Source organism: Pseudomyrmex gracilis, unplaced genomic scaffold (assembly GCF_002006095.1).
Source record: "Pseudomyrmex gracilis isolate BER0280 unplaced genomic scaffold, ASM200609v1 scaffold_135, whole genome shotgun sequence".
NCBI lineage: Eukaryota > Metazoa > Arthropoda > Insecta > Hymenoptera > Formicidae > Pseudomyrmex > Pseudomyrmex gracilis.
Window position 1 is genome coordinate 59374 of NW_018020719.1, and position 25562 is coordinate 84935.

Genomic DNA, 25562 nt, shown 5'->3' on the forward strand with positions numbered 1-25562 from the left:
TCGGCTAGCACTGAAAATATATAATTCGGAGTTTTTTTTTTTTTTTTTTTTTTTTTTTTTTTATATGAAAAAATGTAAAACAATTTTGTTTGTTTGTTTGTTTTAGATGACTTACGTGAGAAACAGTTTCAGCATTTCGCCGATCAGACCGAAGTTGTTCAAAGGGTGGCCCTGAATCTCGCAAATCGCTCTCAATAAACACGCTTTCCCGTTCATTCCCAAAGTGGTGAGCATATCTTCGGCGGTACCGTAGAGCAAAGCCCGTTCGCCGCCGTGGAATGCATTTTTCGGCACTTCCATCACGTCCCGTTTGTGCAATCTGCGTTTGATAAATGCCGCGATAAAGTCTGCCATCATCATGCCCGCCTGTCGGCTCTTCAGCTTTCTGTCAAAAGCTGGCGGGAGAGCACCGTAAGGATTTTCGTTATCCGTTAGACCCAGTTTGTCGAAATCGACTGGAACATTTTATTGATTTTCATCAATCCCAAAGCAATAATCACCAGTTAAACCGGTCACCAGTTAAAATTTATTATATTGTAAATGTCTGTGACTTTTTTTTCTGATATTTACTTACTTGTAAACGGCAGACTAATGGTCATATTGCTGAGAAAACCATATGGAGGATGCCTGACGAATGGTAAGGCCAAAGTAGGCGTAATGGTCATGACGGTACCGGGGGGTAAAGCGATCCGTCCGTCATTCGTGAACCAAAGAACTCGTTTTTGTCTGTGATGAAAACTTTGATGATGCGGTTCTTTTTTCGCATTTCCCACACTTGACGTAGATAATTCGTTCAACATAATCAGACCGAGCAGCAGCAGAAAATTCTTTCGTGTCATTTTGCGAGCTGTCAATCAATAATCTATTATAAGTGTGAAAACAATCATCAAGCCTTTTCATAAGCGGCGCGTTTAGTTAGTATATAATTATCAACAACTTGAATTTACGAGGTAATAAAATTTACGCGTTAAGAATTTTTAAGTATTCTAATAATCCCTTTCGGTTAAAGACGAGAATTTTTATGTTCAAAAAAAAAGGTTAATAGGTGAACAGTACGAGGCGATAGACACAGATCGCAGATTAGATTAATGATTTTATTTATGAATACGCGGAGAAGAGTCGCGCGCGCGTGTAATTCCCGGTTTTTCTAATGAACGCAACGACGTTTCAAGTAGGCCGCACACGTTTGTATACTGATATATCGCGAAATTATTTGCGATAAATTCCCGCAACGCGACGCGTGCGTGCAACGCATATGCGTGTATATGTACGTATTCGCGTAATTACGAGACTTACGGTATACACGCGCGGCGACTCTCCTCGAAGAAGAGTCGAACGAAAAAAAATTTCGTTCTTCGACACGTAACTCGTCGTATGGATTTTGTCGTCGTCGTCTTCGGCGGCAATTACATCCTGTTTGTGCGAACGCACGAACGCGGACGACACGATGGTTGTGCGACAGCACAAGAAAATTTTCGCCTGTTTGATATTCGGGACGAGCGCAAGTTTAGCAAGAGCCAATTGTGTCAACTGGAGATTTAATTTGTAGGTATAGAGGATACTGTTCATTAAAACGGACGGACAAACGAGCAATTCGTCATCGAATTAAAAAATGTTTTTCTTAACAAATATTTATAAAAGCTCTTTTTTTAGTGTATCAAACAAATAAAAAAATAAGAACTTTAAGAGCCGAACGCTGGAATGTGCGTATGAAAAATATAGATTTTTAACCTTTAGAGCGCCGGGGTTTTGAAAAATTTGCAAATCGTATTTTTCTATAGAAATGTGGTCTAAGGTCCCTAAGTTAGGGCCAAACTAAGTTAAGATGTTGGCGAGTCAGACCCCTTACGCCTAGAGGCGTATCCCGGCCAGGTACGATAAGGCCGAATGTTAAACTTTTCAAAATTTCAAAAAAACATTCAATTGCACTATTTTTTTTTGTTTTTAGCATTATTTATGTTTTATCTGATCAAATAAAGTCAGTTTGTATCATTATCGATTGGAAAACATTATAGAGGGCGCCATCAACCGACATTTGAGTTTTTTTTTCTTTTTTCTAAAAAATTTTTTCCGTTTGGCTGAGCATTTATCAACGTATTTTACAATATTCATTTAATAGTAGCAAAAATCACCGCTAGGTGGCGAGAACCCCGAAATCCATATCCACATCTAAAGTAGATCATTGATTTATATATAATTAGATTCGCTGCAGTAACAAGTTGAATCTAAAACCTGTGTTATTGTGATACTGTTCGGACACGATCAATTATTACAATTAATTTATAGATAATAGAAATTATTTTTAATAATTTCTATTTAATTTAGATTTAAAAAAAATGAGTATAAAAAAATTTCATTTTTTTACGCCTCTAGGCGTTTTCCGGCGCTCTAAAGGTTAAATGTGTCAATTAACGCATAACGCAACTAAATATTAAGGCCAGTATTAACACGTTCGCTATCGCGGTCTATTCGACTTTTCCGAACAGACCGAAGTGCGTGAACGTGTAAACACCTTCCCCACAGATCAAACGGTTTTCTTTTAACATAGTGTTGCGAGGTGCGGCGTGTCGTCCACGAGGTATATGGATATTGTCAACGATCGATCGCTTGGACGCTTTTGTTTTCAGGTAGGGGTTTGTTGATAGAGAGGGTCAAGAGAATGAGCTGCCAGACTCGGATGATTGTCGCTCATCAATCATCGGCCTTTACGTTTTCCGCGGCGTTTTGTAGCGTTCTCTAATAAAACTCTATTGTGTTATATTGAGGCGTTCTCTTTTCTTTCTGCAAAGCGCATCAACGCGATTGTGACGCTGCCGTGAGCGCAACAATACTAATTACGGATGACACCGGTCTCTTGAAACAACAACCGGCGTGTCACACACATATATCCGACACGTAGCGAACGTGTTAAATTTAAACAATTAAATCTTATTGAAGCTCGATAAGTTACTAAACTACGAAATATATTTACGGTCATACGAGCCGATCGCAGGATGTTGTGCGGAAAAATACGTATATATAAAAATGCGTATATATATACCCAGCAAACACTTTGGTTGTCAGATGTCACGATTTTGTCGCCAACTGCCACACCAAATCCATATCCATCTGTGTCCTCAGTAGGATATGGTTTTGGTGAGTTTTGGTGATCACGTTACGTTTTTTTGTGTCCGTGTGTCAACAGCTTTGGCAGCACACAAAGCATGTTTTCGTATTGTAGCGATTCTGCACACAGTTTCTGTTGCCAGGTCTGCGCAGTCAGAAATTGTTTGCTGGGTATATATATATACGCATTTTCGTATTGCGAGACAAGCTCCAAGTGCCTCGGTAGCCTAACGAGGAAAGCGACGGCCCGAAAAGCGACGGCCCGGAAAGCCGGAGATTTCAGATTCGACTCCTGGCTGAGGAGTATTTTTTCGCAATATTTTCAAAATTAGTTAGGGGGGTAGATGGGATCTCTCATTTATATGTGTGATGCAAATCCAGCATATCCAATATGAATTTAAGAATTTTGATATTCAATTCAAAAACGTCGCGCGTAAAAATTTACACGCGAACAATTATACATACGCATTTTTCCGCGCAACATTCTGCAACATCGGCTCGTATGACCCGTAAATATATTTCGTAGTGTGAAATTTAATTCAAATTTTCACGCGTGTATTAATTTACACGTTGAAAAGAAAAAAATTAATATACATATAATTGTCGTGCGGGGCAAATTAGTTCGACCTTTATACCTGTACACTTTCACGAATTTTTTAAATTAGTAGTTAACGCGCATAATAATTCTGAACTGAGTTTAATTCGAAAATCCATACCGGATGTTTAATTTGCATCTCGCAAATAACCCCTTCTACCTTTTCTGTTTTTTTTCTTTAAAGTAAAAGTTTTTTCCAATTTAAAATTGTTTCCGTAATTACGTGAATTTTTTTTTTTTTGCAAAAGTGGCAATAGCGGTATAACGCGCGGCGCCGATCGCCGGTTGTCTAAATTGTGACGAGTGCACACCAACCGGACAATGCATCATCTTTCGATCGCGTGCGCGATCGCGTTTTCCTCCCCTTTGCGTCGAGTGTGGACGATACGTGTAGTCTCGTCTCTAGTTACAGTTATCGAGATTCCGGTACGTGTGAGCCGTGTTCAGTAGGTTTTGGTAGCGCAGAGAGTTTTTACCGGTACCCTTTTTGATCGGTATAACAGTATAAACGGCAATAGCGCGTTAAGGGAAACCAGGCGACTTGGACTTCGCCCTAGAAAAAACGCGAGTTGTGCATGTGTATCCCATATGTAGAGGTACGTGCTTGTCCGTATATGTATATCCTCGCCTACATTCCTCGCACTGCACAATTTGTTCGAAGTAAAAAAACTTCAATTCGCTTGCGACGCGAAAACCCCGCGAAAAATATGTGACAAATAATAAAGAGAACAATAATAAGAGAACTGAAAAAAAATGGGAGTAATAATGTGGTAAAATTGCGAAGGTGCGAAACCGGTCGATTCACAAGTGACTCACAGGTGGCTCGCTGTTGCTTTTTGTTTACATCGTGATATTCATATATATACGATATATATATTGTTTTGCGAACCTGTGCCGAGAAAATTTGAATCCGGGCGACCGAACTCGGACTTTTCTCGAAAACCGATCGATCGTGCTTCGAACGTCTCTGCTTCGCATCTTAAAAAAAAAAAAAAAAAAAAAAACAACTTAGAGGAAAAATATATATCGCGAATTATATCTCGCGCGAGAAATCAACGCGAAAACGCAATAATAATAATCATCATAAAACCCGATACGATCTAGATCTTGGACGAACTGTGGCATACATTGTCTTTCACGGCGAGAGTGAAGTTCGCCGTTGAAAAAGAAAAGAAAGAGAATAAGAACGTAATAAGGTGGGGCGACCGCTAAGCGCACATCGCGAGGAATACGAAATGATTGACCCGCATATTTTGATATGCGCGCCGTCGCGTCACGAGAAACGAAGACGCGCGCACACCGGCGGCGCGACGCTTCGAATTAAGCCAATTCGAAATTACCGTCCGTCCCGCGATGCGTCCGAAATTGGAACCGCTGCGGTTCGTGCGTGGTTTTTTTTTGACGAGGCACCGTTATACACCTTCCCGTAAAACCGGGTCGATTTTAAGAACTGCAGGTTGTTGCCTGCAGGCAATTTTGTGCAAAAATGTCTCGCACATCATCCCGCAATCGGAATGCTTTTTTGTTGCTCGGGATGAGTTGTCGGCGTGATTTTTTTTCAGCGTAGACATTTACAACCAGAGATCCAACATGTACATTTCCGTGTGTGATATTCATTGGGTTTAGCAGAACGGAGAGAAAGAGACGCAAAACAGAGAGGAGACATATATGTCTCTGTTCTTTTCTGTGCGCGGTGATTAACGATGCAGACCGGTGCAACATGCTTTTAATTGCCTACAGACACACAACTACGTCTATACAATTTTTTTGATTTATGTAATTTTTTTAACATGCTTTTTTTAACACATTGTTGACCGGTCACGAGTTAACTCGTGTTTTTATGGCCGAACCACAGTATAGGTAAGAACAGTAGGTTCACTCTCCGCCATATTGTTGGTTGTGCGATTTGGTCATGCGCGAGAGACAACTTTTAGTATAAGTTTTCGGAGAGTGAACCTACTGTTCTTACCTATACCACAGTATAGGTATTCACTCTCATATTCACTCTCCGAAAACTTATACTAAAAGTTGTCTCTCGCGCATGACCAAATCGCACAACCAACAATATGGCGGAGAGTGAACCTACTGTTCTTACCTATACTGTGGCCGAACGTTGCTGACCGGTCACGAGTTAACTCGTGATGCGTTTTTAAGAAATATTAAAAGTTGAATATAATAAATAAAATTTATTAAAGTTTATTTTTATTGTTTTACTTCCACTTCCAATTACGAAATAATAGCCGGTAACATGAGATAAATTTTCAGTAAAATTGCCGGTCAACAATGTGTTAACTGTCTGAGCGATTTTTGCGCGCGCACATTTCGACTCTACCCTACTCCTACACTGAGAGAAAAAAATCGAGCTGCGCTAGGGGAGAAGAAAGGCGGGGCGCAAAGTGAGAATACATAGTTCAGGATTTGCTGCGGGACATCCGCTGACAGCAAGTGGGGGGAGTAGGGAGTTTTCTGGTAGGGGAAATGCACGGACGAGTTTTCATTCGTTCTGACTTTTTGTTCCATTGAATTCAGTATGCTATAGATATATTTCCAAAGACTGCCCAGGGTTCCCTCGGCTCGAGGGTATTGTGCAAGGGGCAAGGGGCTGCGAGTAGGAAGTCCTCTAACCTGCATTGTCAGAAATTCTTCCGGACCGGGCTCTTTCAAGTTTATTGACTTAAAAGCAAGCTAAGAATCCGGATCTCCAATCAGCTTGAATTGGTAGTGAGAGACGCAAGAGGAATATAAAAAGGAATATTGGGAAATGCAAAAATTTCTTCATCCTCTTAGTATGCTATAGATATATTTCCAAGAACAACCTAAGGTTCTCTCGGCTCGAGGGTATCGTGCAAGGGGCAAGGGGCTGCGAGTAGGAAGTCCTCTAACCTGCATTGTCAGAAATTTTTCTGGACCGGTCTCTTTCAAGTTTATTGACTTAAAAGCGAGCTAAGAATCCGGCCCTCCAATCAGCTTGAATTGGTAGTGGAAGATGCAAATGGAATGTAAAGAAATAATGGAGGAATCCAAAAATTTCTTTATCCTGTATACATAATCTTTTCTTCTACGTTCAGAATCTGTATTTCACAATAGCTTTCACAAAACGACTGTATATCCCATCCATAGACGTATGATATATAGACTGCGCGTTTGGCTGAAAAGATGTCTTCAACGTTGAGAGAGACAACACATACTGTAGGAACAAAATTATATTTCGTATTCTTGTGGAGAAAATATTATATATCTTATTTGTCGTATCTTTGTGGTGTCTCTGTATTAACGGCGAATGTTTCATAATAAACTTGTATATTTGCGCGACAATATTATTTGTCCTCACCTCTGCTGTATTCGTTGATTATCGATTACGACTCAACCGACAGATTCGAAATGAAAAACCGAGTCGAAGTAAAGGGTATAAAGCCGAGAGACGACAGAAGATCAGAATCCGCCGAAAACACAAGACGCCCGAAGATTTTTGCGTGCTCTGACTTAGTAGCCTAGAGTATATAAGTTGTTTTTTCTTTTATTTATTGTCTTCGCATAAGTGTAAACAGACATTATATAATTATTTATTAAATTATTTATTTATTTTATTTATTTAATCCAACAAAATTTCCTACAATACTTTGAATAGTAACTCTTTCTCTGTCTATCATTTACCCCACTACTTCGCTGGACAAAGATGAGATGCTACTATTCAACACCAGCTGTCTCTCTCTCTCCACGTTGAAGACATTTTCTTAACATGGCAAAGGTAGGGAACGCGCAGTCTATATATCATACGTCTATGATCCCACCTGCGTAAGCAAAAAAGAGAAATCGTTTTCTATGTTTTGTCTCTTTGAGTACAGTCGAAGTCTCATTAAAAATAGATCCAGAGACCCTAACGTTCATTCGAGTCACGTCCGAGCGATTGTTCAATCTCAAGAATACAATCCGTTAATTCGAGAAAGTTTTCTCGATCCGAGTTATTAACCCTCTCTAACCTGGTTTTCCGGCGTATGTGTCTAAAGATAGACATTCACGGTTGAGCTGCAACGAGTCAATTTCGAGGATAAACGCGATGTGTGAGTTTAAGTCTATAATACACAGTCTCTCAACTCAGTTCGGGCGCGCGTTACAAAAACGAAGCGATCCTATATGCACATCCACGTTACACGTGCGGATGTATATATACATTTTATGTTCCTTCGCATCAAAATGCAGCAAATTCTTGACCTAGTGCCTTCTATACTCGCGGTTAACGGTAGTATATCGTAATTCGCCGCACTTTAAAGAATCGCACTCTCGGCGACTTTTCTGACAAAAAAAAAACAAAAGAAAGAAGAGAAACAAAAGATGTTCTCATCCCCTTTATCGAGTCATTAAAGTTTGTTCGTCCGTTCTCGTTGCTTTTCGTATAAAATTCGACACGCGTCTTCTTCCATTAGGTTCTGTTGGTTTTTGTCAAATGAAGAGTTGGGCAAAAGGAATATTGCTGTTATAATAACATTTAAAAAAAAAGAAAACGCTACACACTTATCGCTTGATGATAATTGCGTAAAAAACTAAAATTTACAACTACTTTTGTTGGCACGCAATTAGGATTATTTGTTTCTAGATTTGTTTCACTGATCCTCGAGGCTCACTTACGTGCGCGATGTATGTTGCAGTTTTTATTGAATTAATTTACAGCGTATAGAAGCAAGCGCGTAGGCACGTAGCCATGTGTATCGAAGAGTAATTATTATCGCGCGGTCGTGTAATCTGGCTATTTTCTAGTACAACACGACACGTGCGATTGTTTTTTTAGATAAATAATTGGATTGGAAATTACATTGTGGTAATTATCCGAAAAAAGGACGAATTTACGAATGTTGCAATACCAATTAAAATGTTACAACGATATCAATCCATCTATTTACATATTTATTAGTTTACATATATATGTATATTTATATAGATATATTATACATTTTTATAATATTTTTTTATTACTCGGAAAGTACTTAATGATTATTTACAAAGAGAAGCAGACACAGACGGTTGGGTTATCGAATTTGCTTCAAATTTTATTTGTTGGTGAGAGATCACAAACACAACTCTCTTCATGCTCAAGTAGCAAAATGCATTTCTCAGCTATTCACGAGACAACCTGTCCGAATATGTTTGTAACAATAACTTATGTATATCCCAGAAACGTACAGTCATCGTGAGCAAGAAACGGCGTTAGTCGACTCGTCAGCGTTGTTTATAAATTCCGCAGTCGAGGATTTAAAACTCTGTACATGTGATTTGTTTTTAATATAAAACTATAATTTGTTACTATATTAATAAAAACAACCATATATATAATTGTTGTCAAAAATATTATTATATTAAATTTAGTGTTACATTTACATTTAGGAATGTATTTTAATGTTCAAATAAATCAAAAGGCAGATACGAGCAGTAAAATACAGGTTGGTCGTGTATAAAAATTTGTCTTTATTCAATAAATAGACGTTTCGGTCACACAAGTTTGGACCTTCTTCGGTATGAAAAATTAAAGTTTAAATAAGAAGAAACATTTTAGTACACTACATCACTGACAAATAAATGAAATGATGTCAATAAAGTACAATAATACAATGTGTACTGAACACATTTCAAATGTGTTCGTCTATTGAAACGTCTATTTATTGAATAAAGACAAATTTTTATACACGACCAACCTGTATTTTACTGCTCGTATCTGCCTTTTGATTTATTTGACTATTTCACGAGCGATTGATTGATTATTTTAATGTTATTTCAATGGCTCATGAAAATTGAATTGCCAATTTTTCAAATATGTTTCAAATTTTTTCTACTTTTTTATTGTAACAATTCTATATGGAATGAAAGTTTTTATTCAAAAGTGAAACTTTTTTAAAAAGTAAAACGGCAAGCCGATTGTATCTCTATTCATAAGGTCTCTTAAAGGAAAGTTTTACTTTTGAATAAAAAATTTTATTCCATATAGAATTATTGATTTATTACAATACAAAAAAAAAAGATACCACGGTAACCCGTTGTATTTCTATTCATAAGATTTCTTAAAGAAAAGTTTTACTTTCACGTGAAAACTTTCATTCCATATAGAATTGTTACAATGCAAAAGTAGAAAAAATTTGAAACATTTGAAAAATTGGCAATTCAATTTTCATTAGCCATTAACCCTCTATGGGTCGAATTTTTTTCTTAGATATAACTTGCAAGGTATTTATTTTGACAACTGAAAATCCCATATGTGACACTTATGTAGTTATACATAGGGAGTGACAACATGTGATATTATATCCGGGTGGTCTCAACCTCATGATGCGTCCACGTGTCCCACACGAGGGAAGATATCCTCAATCGATCGACTGTTTCGAGTCGAATTTTTATAAGATTCTTCTTATTAACTTTTTCCGATTTTTTTTGTTAATATACTAAAAAATTAGTTTTATTAAAAAACAAATCACACATATACGGAGTTTTAAATCCTCGACTGCGGAAAGTTATGTTTGTTGTCTCTTACCAACAAATCAAATTTGAAGCAATTCGATAACCCGATCAATATGTGAGAACGTAGAGAATTTTCCGCGTTAATCGCATTACTGTCGTCTGATGCGAATATGCATATACTATCGCACGTACGAAAGCGAATGTGGCAATTCCCGTTGCGGACTGTGTCACGTGCGATTAGAGAGAAGAGGTTTGAGTGAAAATCACAGATATAAAACAGAATAATCAAATAAATACAATAGTCAATTAGCATAATTATTATATACTATATTTTATTGCAATTACATATATCTATTTTATGTAAATATAGAGAAATAGATGTAAATAGAAATAATTCTACTTTTCTCTTATAAATAAATGTCCTGAAAGAAAAATATGAAATTAAGAAAAGTTTTATTAATATTATAGGGGCTCTTTGGTTTATTCTTTTTTATTAAAAAATTAAGAAAAGTTAAAAATTAATAAAACTATATTAAAAGCAGTAACAAATTTATATCTATGTACATAATATTTTTTGTGTATATAATATAATTATATCAATTTTTACTTAAATGTTTGAAAATAAACAAAAAAATCGGAAGAAGTTAATAATAAGAATCTTATAAAAATTCGACTCGAAAGAGTCGATCGATATTGAGGATATCTTCTCTCATGATCGTCCACGTGTCCCACACCGGGGGACACGTGTCCCACACGTGGACGATCATGAGGTTGAGGCCACAGCCCGGATATATAATACCACATGTGTTTCTGTACCTGGGTATACCAGATTTAAAACCAGTCAAGTGGGCTCCGCGGGGCGAGTTGTATAGCTTATGGAAAATCCGGGTTTTGAACGCACGAAACACGCCGGTCACAACAAGAGGTCACGATCTTTTAGACGCAACTTATGAGAGATTTTGATGATACCGAACATACCGCTTACACGAGAGGGCGGAGATAATTATTACTTGCTTGCGTTGTGAATACGATAAGTACCAATCACGTCTTGTAATTATAGAATATACGCAATATTAGTCAAATCTTTTGACACGTTATCGGCGCGCGCGTTTCCGTAAAAAAAAAAAATAATATATTTTTAATAACATATATTCAATTTTATATCTCGTTTATACGCAACGTCCTATATAAAAATTTTTCGGTTGTAGTTGGGCATTAGTGTGAACTAATTAGCAGATTTATTTATTGCAAAACACCCTGCAAATGGTGTTCACACTTGCCCAACTACAACCGAAAAATTTTAAAAAATATCGTTATAAGAACCCGTATTCAAACAAACAACAATATTATCGGTCCTGTATTAAATTTATTTCACAACAACGCAGATTTTTTTCTTGCATTTTTTTTATTGCATATCGGTCGGAAATAAAATGAAAGAAATTTCTCTCGTCGCGGTATTTCAGAAAATATATATATTCAAGCTCTGATGAAAATTGTGTTCACACAACCGTTATGCATGTGGTCTAGTCGTCGGTTCTTCAACTGGTGTAATCATAAGCTTCGGAGTAAATCCACTATACACACGTGCCTATAACTATGGAGAGGATTAATCCGTTCGCTGCAACGCTCTAACCGGCGTTCGTCGCGTCCCGGGAGAGATCCCACCTGTTCATTTCATTGCACACGCGCGCACATAGAAATCTTTTTCGTACGGAACGTACACACACACGGAAGAAAAAAAAAACGTTTGATGCTCGATTAAGCGTAACATCGCGAAGATGCATCTATCCTATCTTGTGTGTGACCGCGCTTTACTACCACACCGTAAAATATTTCATTGCGCGAAAACGCGTCGAACGTGTTAGAATGTGTGTTGCGAAAACAAAAGCTACGTCACTTTCCGGTTATTAACGATTTCGCCGTTTTTTTGATTACATACGCAATTATTATACCTATTACAACATTCTGGAGTAACCACGCTGAAAAAAAAAAAAAAAGATTCAACGCCACGGATCGTCGCGTTAACGAGTGAGAAACATTGATTTGATTTATTAAATTATATCACATAGTTATATCGCATATAAATTATCTCACCTTGATTCAGCAGTTAGGCGAGATACTTCGCGACGATGACGCGCGCGTGCGCGCGCGCGCACGAAGCGCGGCGATTCGCAGCGAACGTAAAAAATTGCACGCCGACGGTGCGGGTGATATGTAGGGTAAATCTTGACACACACTGATTAACAGAGCCGATTCAACAATGAAACACAAACTGGCCGATTCGCTGCTTCGGATTCAAAAAAACGCCGCTGCGGCGTTTTTTTCTTGCTGCGACGACCGATGCAATTTGTTTATTTAAATTTTTTACGCGCGCGTCACCCTCTTTGTATTTTATTTTTTTTTTTTCCCCCGTAAAATACGGCGCTCATCTCGCGTTTGTCTCGATCATTGTCGGATGTAAAAAAAGAACACGGAGCGAAGAGAAGAGTGTGTAAAACGAGCGAGTAATCCAGTTTTCTCGCGGAGAAAATGTTTTTTTTTTTTTTTTTGTTCTCGTTGTTTTACGTTCAACGTGTGTGTTTCACGTTCGCACTAATTCTTCTCGGAGAACGGAGCGGATATTGGCCTCTTCTTCTCGCGAGCGCGACTCGCGATTTATCATCGCGGGAGCTGACGACGGACCGATCGCCCCGTCGATTCTCTTTACTTACTTACTTATTATCCGCGACGCTTCATCTCAAGCGCGAAACTCCAATCGCGACCATATATATATATATCTTCGTCGCGCTTTGCAATTTCTCGACTTGCATCGGAGATGACTCGTTTTTTTTTTTTTTTTACGATCGAAGACGAGTTGTTTGCGAAATCGAGAATCCAAACCCCCGGCGCAATCAACCCAGTCGGCTTAATAAACCAGCGAATTAAACCCGGCCGAATTCGTCGACGCGAATCAAGTCTTTTTTTTTTTTTTTTTTTTTTAAGTTCCAATCGCGTTAATTCGCGTGAACATGGTTTGTTCTGTGAGTTTTTTTTTTTTTGTTTGCGACACTTTTGTGTCGCGATCTCTCACTCGTCTCTGAACCCCGATCGTTTCTGAAGAACACTTCCACCGTCGTCTTTTTTCATCGCGATGCGCGAGAAAACGGATTCGCCGCTTCCGTTCGTTCGCTCACCGACTTTCAGACTGACACACTATCGAGGCATCCGCACGCTACCGCTCGGATCTCCCGACTGCGGAGCGCTTCTCTTGATCCTCCCTCCTTTCCGTATTAACATACGACACCACCTTCTCTCTGTGGAGGAACCTTGCGTATGGGGGCATTTACGTCGCGAGATATTCGGAACAAAAGAACGAGGAACGACGCGGAAAAGGAAGAGAGATGGGCATTATACAAATAAAACACGGAGCGGAGAACGAAAAAAAGGAAAAAAAATCGACGAGGAAAACGTCCACGCGATGATAGCGGTAAATAGAAAACGCTGTGAGAGGACAAAAAAGGAGTTAGGCAAAGGTAGTTATCGGTAAAAAAAAAAAAAGAAGGGTAAATAAAAACAACTTAAGGGTCGACGAGAATCGTGCAGAAACTTCTTCTATCACGGATATCGTTGATTCTTGGTTTTTTTTTTATAAGTTTTTATTGCGATTTTTAAAATTCGATCAGAGAAGAGATAAATACATTTTTGATTATTTCGAATGACGAATGGAAATTTTCTTTCTGTATCTTCTCTTTGCTGAAAAGTCCCGAATGTGTGAAATTCTCCTCCCCTTATCAGATGTTTCTGCACGATTTCTGCCGTGTACCTTTGAAAAACAATTTCTCAACATGATTTATCATATTTATTTGCGAAAAGAGATGATAAGAACGAGAGGTCTTACTAAATACTAAATACCTCAATTATTACGAAGGCTCGCGCGCGCGATCCTCGCGGTGTGCGCTTTATTTACGCGGTCGTGCGAAATATCGATGCGCCATCGCGAAAAAAAAAACTCATCATTCTCACATTAGATCTTCGCTTACTTACAAGCTTAGAGACAAGGAACGATATACATATATATATATATATATATTTCGAGAATGCGGAGAAGAGAATCTCGGAAGACGGAGACGTCGGACGCGATACCTGCAGCCGCACAATGTCAAAGGACGCGCGCGAGTCTCGCGTTTGTAACAACAAGTTGTTTTTTTTTTTTTTTTGTCAATTCAAAAACAAATCACGTAGATCCGAGATAGACAAGAGAGAACGGGGGAAAAAGAAAAAAAAAAAAAAAAACAATGGGCATATACACATTATGACTATTTACGTAAATCGTACAATATAACGCTGTGTGTAAACATGCTTAAATCTTAAATCAATAATTAGCCGAAACGCTTAAACGTCTACGTTAAGTCGTTATTATTATGGCACCTGTACATTTTGCGCGTTGTATACGTGTGTGTGAAAAAAACAAACTTAAAAAGTGGTACATTTCTTAAAAATCGCTTAAACAATAACACTTATGTGCGCGTTCAGTTATTGTCCGAAGAAAAAACAAGATATATGCTTCTTATCCAAGCGCGGAGAGTGAAACTTGCCCACGTGATCATCATTCTCTATCTCTCCAACAGGTTCCGCGCGCGCGTGCAGGCTAATAAAACTTATAATCTCTCAATGGCCACAACACAAATCTATGTCGGCGACTCTCGCGTATATGTATAGTATATATATGTGAGTCCGCGTACCTCACGCATATACATTAGGACTTCGCGATTATTCTCGTGGAACGCCATACTCCCCCCGCACGTGTTTTCGAGTCCGCGGTGTTGATTGTTTGCGTTGATTCCTGATTATTCGCGGCCCCGCGAGTACAGCACAGTCAAAACGGTTATATCATTCGCGACGACGAGAATCAAATAACACACAAGGCGACGTATAACAGAAGACGCGACGCGAAGCGATACAAAATTTCTTCAAATAACAAAAAAATCAGTCACGCGCGCTGCATCGATTCGGGCCAGTTTATCTTGCGATTTTCTGACGGAAGAAAAATTCAACGGTAAAAAAAAAAAAAAAAAAAACAAATTTAAAAATCTTATTGCCACGTCGATATTTGTGTTAATCTCAGTGTTTTTTTTTGTTTTGTTTTTGTTCAATAATATTACGCGCGATGTTGAGGTGTGTGAAAAGACCGAGACGAGCACGAACATCGACGTGGTGCCGAGCATATTTTTCGCAGATTCTAACTGAACACACAGTAAGTACATATATACTTGTCGTTCTTACCAAGTAACACTTTTCCGGAAGAGTCTTAAATTCTAATCGATTAGATGAGCAGAAACGCGCGAATTTTTGTCGTTCTTCTTCTTGTTCGCTTCGTTGTCGAAAGTTGTCTTCGATATATATTGTAATAACGGATTTGTTAAGTGCGTTCGCCATTATTATCAGGTGAATTGTTTCAACGTCGTTGTTGTACAATAGTCGCTAAGTGACATCCCGAAAAAAAGTTGGGATATATAAAGGCACGCTTAATTCTACAGTTCGTTTAAGTTTTTTTTTTTGTACACTAGCCGGATCGAGATCCTTGTAAAAATGTCTTGTACATGTGTTCAATATACAAAATTAATTAGCAATAACGCGCGTTCTCTAACAGACGGAGAATTATTTGAGAGATTAGGACACTCGACGTACCGCCACTTATATGACAGATAAGCAAGTTCATCAATCGCGACAAAAAAGTTTTTTTAACAACGATCCCGCATCACGCACGCACATATATATATATAGGATGTCTCGTTATTCGCAAATTTATATATAGTGTACACATGTGTTTGTTTTCCTTTTCGAAGAAAGACATCCTGTAAAAATCATCTTGTTCAAATCAAAGTTTTTCAAATTTTTCTTCTCGCCCGTGTACTAATCTCTATTATCATCTCTGTTATCAAATTCTTATTAAACAATATTACGTATATAAATCCCCCAGATGTAAATGTAAACCCACAACTCTGTTTTTCTGTCCTAATATTTACAGTCGAGGGATGTGTCGCGTATATATCCCTCTGATTTTCCTCTTTCTTTTCTCTATCTATCTATCGGGTATATATTTATATATATCCCCCGATAGGAATCTCTGACTTGTTGCCGACTTAAAAAAAAAGCCGGATTTCCTCAGCGACTCCAATCTTAATTTCACAACCTAATTTCCTTTTCTTTTCTTTTTTTTTTTTTTTAAACGTGTCTCTCTTTTCACGATAACATAAAAAAAATTAAAGGGAAAAGATGAAGAGCAAACGAAAAACTTAAAACAGCGAGCAAAATCAACTGCTTGTTACTTGTTTAAAACGGGACAGGAAAAAATGAAATAAAAAAAAAAAATCAGAAAAGAACAAATCAGAAGAATAATGTACGAGTGAAAGCATAAAAAAAAAAAAAAAAAAAAAAAAAAAAAAAAAAAGCGTTGCCACGAAAAGAACGATGTTTCTGACGTCTCGAGAAACAATTTGAATTTTGTAATGTTCAAAAGAGTTTCTCAAAAAGTTTCCTCGAAAAGAAACAATAATGAAAAATTCTTTATAGCGTAAAAAAAGAAGATTTTTAAACACTTTGCTTTAGCGTCGTTAGCTCTCTTTTTTTTTTTTTGCAACAATAATGTGTTTCACAAGATGAAAACTGTTCCTACATCTCATTTTGACTTTTTTCTGTTCTTGTTTAAAAAAATGTAAAATGTAAATATCCGTCTTTTATTATTCTCTTATACTTTGCACAATCTAATTTTTATTTGAAAAGTTGCCATTCGTGGAATCTTGTCTTGATTATGTAGCAAATATAAGTTTTTTAATTAGACAATAAGTAGATCGGGTTTATTGTTATCATTATTATAGCTAACATTTACGTTGAAAATTTGTAATTTCATCTTGCGATATGAAAATTATAATATCACTGCATTTTGTCAATTTCTTGTCATTCCCTTTCCGTCAATCTCTTCTTTTTCTCCGCCTGCCAATAATCTTTTTTCTCACTTTTGCGTCAAATTCTATCACACCGCTTTTTCTATAGTTTTTATCTTAACAAAAATTTCCACAACTGCTAGAAATTTTTCTATCTTATTATTGTAATATATGTATATTTATATATATATATATATGTGACTATTGCGGTATATTAAAATATATTTTTATTTTCAGTTGTCTAATACATCGAACAACTGTGTCAATGAACACAAGTTCACATCTTTTCATAAAATCCCAAAGAATCCCGATAGAGGTTTACGTAACGAGCTTGCTAACAAACGTTATTACATACCACTTAGCAAAAACTTTTCTCAAGCGCGATCTTAATTGCGATCTTAATTTTTTTCGCATCAGAATTGGGGAAAGTTTTCTCAATCTCACCTTAACGTTATAAATGTTACAATCGCACATACTTTCTTTACATACTCAGCAAAACGTTTTCGCTTAACGGGAACGTATCTTTTGTCGTTTTTTTTTTTTACAAAACATCTCTGCCATAAACGTGTAGCAGAGATAATTTTTCTAGAAAAACGACAAAAGATCACGCCTATTCTTTATAAAACACAATTAATAATTGTAAAAAAAAAAACAAATAGTCTTTGGTTTTTGTTTCCCAAAATATATGTTGTGTATTGCGTGTGTGTAGTTGTGTGTGTGCACGCGCGCCATTTTTTCGTGTTTCTCAAACTATTTATAAACAGAATGCAATCGAATGCAAGTTGGTACAACAGAAAAGAAAACCGAGATAAAGGTAATTCTTTATACAAAAATAAGTCAAAAATGCGAAAAAATAAAATTCTATTTCTCTTAACTTTTTATTTATTAAATTTTTCGTCATTTTGTAATTCTTTATTTATCATTTTGTCGTTTAGTTTAGAAAACGTTTTTTTATATTCCGCACTTTCGAGTTATTTAATTACCTATTTCTCGGTTGCACCCATTATTTCGATCGCATCTTGCGTATAGATGTGTGTGTAAAGCTTTCCCATAATTTTATTCCATTTTGTTATTTCTTTTTTTTATCAATTCGTGTTCACGCAAACGAGAAAAGAGCGTTGGTCTCTGGATTTCGATTTATTTATATGCGCAAATGCATTACCCTGGTATATCGTTATATAATTTTGATTCAAAGTACGATTCGTATACAACAACGCGACACATAAATGCGAACTGCGAAGGCAAAAAGAAAATATTTATAATAATATCTCTAGAGCCATATTAAATGACAGTTAAACTACAAAAAAAAAAAAAAAACGACTCGAGAACTGAAATAAGGCAATCGGAAAGCTTTTAAGATATTGCCGGAGACAACAACAAACGTATAAAAATGATACATCTCCGACAAATGGAACTTATATAAATGTAAACATGTTGATGTTGTAAACCATTCTGTGTTAATGCAATTCCTAGAAGATTCGTCTCTAAGATCCGTATTTTTTTCACAAAAACGGATTTGGCTGACTTATATACGTAAAAAAAAAAAAAACGTGCGCACGCATATATGTACACACATATACATATGCGCGCACACGCGTGTTATATATGTGCTGTTTTTTGTTTTTTTTTACAGTCTCATAATTTTAAGTCCGCGTTTTCTTTATAAATTCGCATATATAAAGTTGGATATACATAATTTATAATATATATATATATCGAAATATATAAATCTACATTTCAATATATAATTAACGTAAAAATCGAGAAAAACATTTGTGTGAGCAGGAACGCTATTGCTAGAAGTAATATAATAGTTTCAATATAGGATCTCTCTAGGCCGCGTAAAAATTTTTTTTTTTTGGGGGGGGGGGGATTCTAGTCTAACTAACAACGTCTCTACAGTAAGTATAGTACGAAGAGCGAATATTTATTTTGTACTTGTACAGTTTGTTTATTTCGTTTTTTTTTTTTTAGTTTTTTTTTTTAATAAAATGCTTATATAACTGTTTCAGACTTGTTTCTCTTAAGGCGGAGTTCCATAATGCTCGGCTGACACTTTGGCACTCGTTGGTTTTGGTTACTTTGTTTTTATCCCTGCATGTGTGTGTCACTGGTTTATATACCATTCTGATATACTAACTGCTCTAGAAATAGCGTTCCCCTGTGCTAAGTGAGCATTTATTTTTTTCTTATCACATAGATATGTTTATTCAGATCTTATTATATTTTGCTGATAGAAATCAGAAGTTTTTCGTTTTTCGTGTCGTTTTATGTCATTACATGTAAATAAAGGACGGAAGTCCTTTATGACCTCGTCATTTAAATATTGGTTACTAATCGAAAAAGTAAAAATACAATATGTTGATTTAGAAATCTTTTTAAAACGACACGTCGTAACACGTCGCGGCGGCGGCGACGACTCTTGACTCTCTTTTTGACGCGCTATTGTTTTTTTGATAGCGTTACCGCTCGTACATACCTAAAATAACGGCTCTCTCTCTCTCTCTCTCTCTCTCTCTAATTTTTTTTTTTTTTCAGAACAAATTAAAATTCACATTTTAAGTGGACGATTGTATAAATTTGTTCTTTGATGCGACGATAACAGTCGTCGATCTCTAAAAAAAAGTGTTTCAGAGAATTTTGTGCTTTCTCTCGTTTATATCATTACAATGTCAAGCTCTGTCATATGCTCTCTCTCTCCCTCCCTCCCTCTCCCTCTCTCTCTCTCTCTTATTCGGAAACAAATTTAAAAATTTGAACAAAAAAGAAGGTAAAAGAAAGAGACTGAAAAGAATAGTGGATATGTAAATGACAATTTAGTTTTTCACAAAAGTACAAAAATTGTATCAGTTATGCATTAAAAATAAATCTTCCAATGATAAAAATGAAGACATGAGAAACACAATTCACACAAATTTTTTCGAAAGCCGTGATGTTGTTGCCGCTGCAGTAGCGCATTACCAGCATTTATTTTAATTATTATAAGAATCATATTGCATATCTAATCGTTCACTTAAAATACGGCAAACGTCTCAACTTTAATCCAAGCTCCAAGAAAAAAGATTACGTTTTTAGGCGCATGCAGTGGCACAAACAAGTATTTAGAAATATTTATCATTTTATTACAACGTGTCATTTTAAAGAGTTCATCATTACGCTAATATTTATAATTGTAATTCATGTATGTACAATACATGTTGTACATAGATATATTTGTAGCGTGATTTATTTACGCTTCTCGAAAAGAAATTCAACATAAATCGAATGAGATGGATTCTGGGATTAGAAATCGTGACAAAGTTTTTACTTATTCTCTTCTGTTGTTCGATGTGTTTTGAAGAGCATAAGGTCTGGCGACGGCCAGTTCCACCAACATATGCAGAGAGTCGCCGTTATCCTGATAAAAAAAAGCATTTTCAAGACTGCCGGGTGGCATGCCGCGACTGTCGATTTCAATTTGTTGCTGTTGTTGAACTTCAGGAGCAGCCAAAAGATGTTCTCGCGGGGCGCTCCAATAAGCAGCAGGTTCAGGTGGTGATTTTTCGCTTGAGGAACTTTCAGGACTGGTGGTATTTCTGTATATACATACAAAATAGACGTTACATTTACATTACAAACATAAGAAAAACACACACAACATATAACACAATCGTATTTTATCAAAAAAATACGCGTGTTATTTATTGTTAGTCATGTTTTAATTAGTTTCAGTTATATTTTGCTGGACAAAATAAAAAAAAAAAAAAGAATTAGTATGCGATCTGCTTAGCAAATGTTGGACGCTCACAAACCGTTAGAAAGCAATAGCAAATTTTTGCAAAAAAAAAAAATATGCTTTCTTTTGGTTGAACTTGCCTTGGTCGAGCAGGAAGATGAGAGACAGCACTGTCGTCTAACTGCTCGACTTGGGCTTCCGCATACGGGCGAACGATTACGTTGGGCCACCGTATCGAAGGGCGATCCTCTTCACTGTGATACCCATTGAGACTGCTCTCATAATCGTTCGGACTATCTTCGCTTCTGCGGAAGCAAATCTTGTGTGATATATCTAGTTTTTTTTTCACCTATCTCATTCTTCTTATACATATGTAACGTAATTTTTCTTACATATGTATAAATGTTACGTACAAGAAGATGTACGTAATATTTCTCGGATACGTTTACTTTTTTATTTCGTTAATAATATTTTATAGATGTGTTTGTCACTTACTCTTGCAAAATTTAAATAATAAAATAATTTTATTTAGAAAATATTAATATATTTGCTACTATATACAGGATGTTCCGTGATTGTATACACACAATCTCTCGTGAGTGATTATATTGAGTCAAAAAGTTCTTTACCACTTTTGCGAGATTCGCAAAATACCCTGTATATATACGGGGTGTCTGAAAGTTTTGGCACAGTGTGAAGGCAGTAATCTGAACCAAAAAAAAGTCATGTACCATTTTACAAAATTCGCAATAGTTATTGAGTAATTAATTAATATCCAATGTAATATCGAATAAGCACGTGGGAAGCAATGGTCCTACCTCAGTAGGACCGTGTATGATTTTCAGTATTGTAAAGAAGAACGGCTTACTTTATGTAATCTCTTGAGAAATGAAGAGAACAAGAAAAACAGAGCAAAAACACAAGCAAGTGGCGATTAATCAATAACTATTGCGAAGTTTGCAAAATGATACACGACTTTTCGGTTCAGATTACTCCTACAATCAATCTTCGCAGTTCGGCTGTGTAAAAATTTTTCATACACTTTGTATACATTTGTATATGCATACATATATCCACTTATCTGAATTACATATCGTATGTAATGATATTTAATTAGAAAAATTACGAGATAAAAATAATGATATTTAATTAGAAAATTTTAATAGAAAAATATTAGTTGAATATTAGTTATCAGTTTTTCTGACCGAATTCTTCTTGGTTCTATTTTGAGAATATTTTATATTTATTATCCTTCGATTTTAAAAAAATTTGCAATTTTTTAAGTAAATAATAACTTAAATAAATGATAACTTGCCTGCTAAAAGAGGGTTCCTCATCGTAGTCACGATGCGGCTCGCGTTGTTCTTCCCCCGCGATTCTAGCTTCTGCTTCGATGCCCGGTAAGTTCCAATTTTGATTTATCGGGACGTTTTCAGCTTCCATTGGTTCCTCCTCCATTGGAGGTGTTCGACGTCCCTGACGAATAGCACCGGCAGGTTGTACGCGGCGAGCGCGCCGCGATATCGTAAATTGCTGGGGGTCTTTGCCATCTCTGCGGATCATTTCGGGCAAAATTCGTCGTCGAGCGTTGATAAACCAATTGCACACCTGTAACATCCGACACCAAACGTGCCATTAGCGAATTGATGCCGAGGTAAGCAAAAAAAAAAAAAAACTAAACTCGAATAAGAAAGTAAACCCACTAACAAATCGTCTTTTTTTTTTTTTTGAGTCATTAATATCCAACGTAATGTACGTACGTTGTATTGAACTTTAAAATATTAGAAAAAAAGTTTGAAAAAATTCTTTTATTTTTTTTTTCAGAAAAATACAAAATTTATATCTCGCTCTCCGTTGCTGGTCCGTCATCGGACGCCTTTCCCAGGTAACGGATTTGGGGAATGCTCGTCAGTTCGTTTATTGAAATAACCAGGGAAATAAAATATCTGGAGTGGATCAAAACTAACTAACGAACAACGGATAAAACATATGCGGAAGTTACCCAGGTGGTAAGCTAGGCAGTGTCCTGGAAAATCTACTCTCTGAAGAAGCTGGGCTTCTTAATATATAGAAAAAAAACTACAGTGTCTCAAATGTATTTACAACAAATTAGATGCTTCCGCTGCCACTGACTACTCTCTTCGGAAAGACTGGAGAAAACTAAAACAGTTGCGATAAAAGGCAACATTAATTACCTCTTCTCTCTTGCGATGCGACAATGGTAAGTGAGCTCGAAGCTAGATATTGAGAAGGCTCAAACTTTTGCTGAACACCTTTTTAATAAAATCTTCACCTGTATGAGGATACACCTGAACGCGAATTTAATATATATTGAGCACCTCTAATGCCTTGGTCTATTTGGATAAACAAATTCAAAAAAGCTTCTCAAAGTCCGAGATCATGGCAGTTGTCAGGAAGTTCGAATGAAAAAAGAAAAAGCTCCCGATTAAGAGAGCTCGTAACTGTCAATTTAGAAACTTCCTAAAGTTGCTCGAGCGAAAATGATACCCAAACCTGACACAAAAGACTTGACAATCCCAAAGTCTTACAGACCAATCCAGTCTGTTGCCTATACTAGCTAAGATTTTTGAATCCTTATTACCTTCGAGAATGATGCCATTTATAAAAGAAACGAATTTAATTCTAGATTAGATCAGTTTGGACTCGACAGAAACATGGCACAATTGATTAAATTCATAAGTTTTTTAACACACGAAGTTCTTCTCTCAAGAAGACAAAATATTGCTCTTCTGATATTTCACAAGCTTTCTATATCGTATATGGCCCGATGCGCGTCTTCGTTCGAAGTTAAAATGAATCTCCCAAACTGCTTTTATACTATTTTTAAGATCCCATCTTGCTGATTGCCATTTGTTGGACATTTTATGAAGAAATCCATACTAGACTCTATTCGATTCGAGATAGAGTACCGCAGGTTAGCGTATATTGGAATCCCTGCTATACCTGTTCTTTACAAGCTGACTTGCCTACAGACCGGTTTGTTTTAATTAGTATCTCATTGGTATCTTATTTAATTGGTATCTCATTTCGATTATACAATAGCTTCTATCACCCTTCAAAACAGGAATTAAGTTACGGAACATGTATTGGATACTGGGTCGTAACTCTAAACTTAGTTTTTGATAATAAATTATTGATATATAAAGTCATATCGACCTATTTGGATCTATGGTATTCACAGTTATGGAGAACCACTTCGTCTAATTGAAATTATACAAAGATTCCAGTGAAAAATGTTAAAGATTATTTCTGATGAACTCTTGGTACATTTACAAATGAAACTACACGATTTGAATCTACTTACCGTGAGAGATGAAATAGTCAATTATACAAGAATCCACAGGAATAAAAGTTATATAATCACCCGATCTTACTGACCAACCGACTGATCATTTGGATCTCATGATGGCGGATCTACTGTTGTAGACTTAAGAAAAAAATTCCCCTAGTTTTACAAACTGGTTTTGATCAATAGTTGTTGAAATGTGTTGTGATGTGGCACATCTCGCTCAAGGTATTCAGGCAAAATGTGTATACGTTAGGCAATGAAATGAATATCCCTTTTAGGACAGATTTTCATATTATAGGAATTAAAAATAAATCTTGCTCAGAACAATGAAAATAAAAAAATTAGTTTACGAGCTTGTTATTAGAATTTAAATAACAGCAAATTCATTAATCCCTTCGCGCCGGTAAAATTAGTCATCAGCGCGTCACCGCTGGACGAGACGTCGTTCCATAAGTACACAATGTACGCGTAGATACCGGAGATGTCTATTTTGTTTCAAAGATGTCAATTTAAACAGCGAGTCTATAAACAACGTGAAATGCAACCCGCAAGAGATTGGGCGCTCCTGAGATAGACAGTTCTCGTATTTTCCAAATTCTTACGCTCTCGTATATACTAAATTATATTTAATAAAAAGAATGATATTTAGCAAATGCCGGATACAACAGGCGTTAATCTTGATGAATTACTTTGTGGGTGCCGAATAGCGGCATTAGGAGCAAAAGAGAGATTAAAAAGAGATTAAAAACAAAATAATAATAATTGTATCGAGTCGCACAAAGCTTATCGAGTCACTACGACATCTTTAACAAGTAAAAAGATTTAACGAAATGATTTTTTTTTGTTTTTTTTTTTGGCTAGTAGGCTCGATTCGATCTGCCTGTACGCCAGTTTGTGCAACGAGAAGGCAAAATGTTAATAAAAATAAAATATTTACCTGTAAATTCGAGAGGCCGGTTGAGCGGCTCAGCGTCTCTTTCTGGCTCTCGTTCGGATACGCGTTGTATTTATGCTCCGACAACCAATGCTTCAGGATTATGACGGCTTCCTTTGGCAAATTACCGCGCCGTCTTCGGTTAATGCCGGCGTTTTGATTTTGAGTCGCCGTGTTTCGTGGATTGCGGTGATTCGGCGACATATTCGGCGACGAGTTGTCAGTCTCATCTGATCCGCTAGGGTCGTCATCAGATGTGCTTGATGACTGCGGCTCTGCTCTGGGATGCATCGTATTATTTACACCTAAACATAATAAATAAAAAGTAAAAAATAAGTAAACAACATAACTGTGCAAAATACAATATGGTACGTGTCCAAGCGCGCGCGCGCTAATTGTTTGATTACTATTATTATTATACTCGATTATTTGAGATATGTATTAACACACAGCATTTTCTCTTTAATTTTCTTTAAATTTATATATAAGTAATTTTTATAATAACATATAATAAAATATAAGTACTTTATTATATA

At 36.5% G+C, this 25562-nt stretch overlaps 2 protein-coding genes across 5 annotated transcripts in view; both read right to left on the minus strand.

The window, feature by feature from the left end:
* Positions 1 to 12258, minus strand: part of LOC109856781 — a 13874-nt gene extending 1616 nt beyond the window's left edge. Inside the window, exons 1-3 of one of the 2 annotated variants that reach the window (XM_020432438.1) lie at positions 12239 to 12258; positions 575 to 847; positions 178 to 455 (exon numbers count right to left, since the gene is read on the minus strand). In XM_020432438.1, the coding sequence (XP_020288027.1) occupies positions 178 to 455; positions 575 to 839 (543 nt within the window). In that variant the 5' untranslated portion in view covers positions 840 to 847; positions 12239 to 12258. Of the gene's footprint in view, positions 1 to 115; positions 456 to 574; positions 1656 to 12238 lie in introns of those variants that run through there. The other variant, XM_020432439.1, reaches the window with a different exon arrangement.
* A 7538-nt stretch (positions 12259 to 19796) lies between these two features.
* The window catches only part of LOC109856769 (homeobox protein TGIF2LX-like), a 34011-nt gene continuing 28245 nt past the window's right edge, over positions 19797 to 25562 (minus strand). For all 3 annotated transcript variants that reach the window (XM_020432411.1, XM_020432410.1, XM_020432409.1), the window contains 4 exons: positions 25030 to 25331; positions 22098 to 22390; positions 20923 to 21087; positions 19797 to 20642 (listed from right to left, as the gene is read on the minus strand). In XM_020432411.1, the coding sequence (XP_020288000.1) occupies positions 20375 to 20642; positions 20923 to 21087; positions 22098 to 22390; positions 25030 to 25317 (1014 nt within the window). In that variant the 5' untranslated portion in view covers positions 25318 to 25331 and the 3' untranslated portion in view covers positions 19797 to 20374. The remainder of the gene's footprint in view (positions 20643 to 20922; positions 21088 to 22097; positions 22391 to 25029; positions 25332 to 25562) is intronic.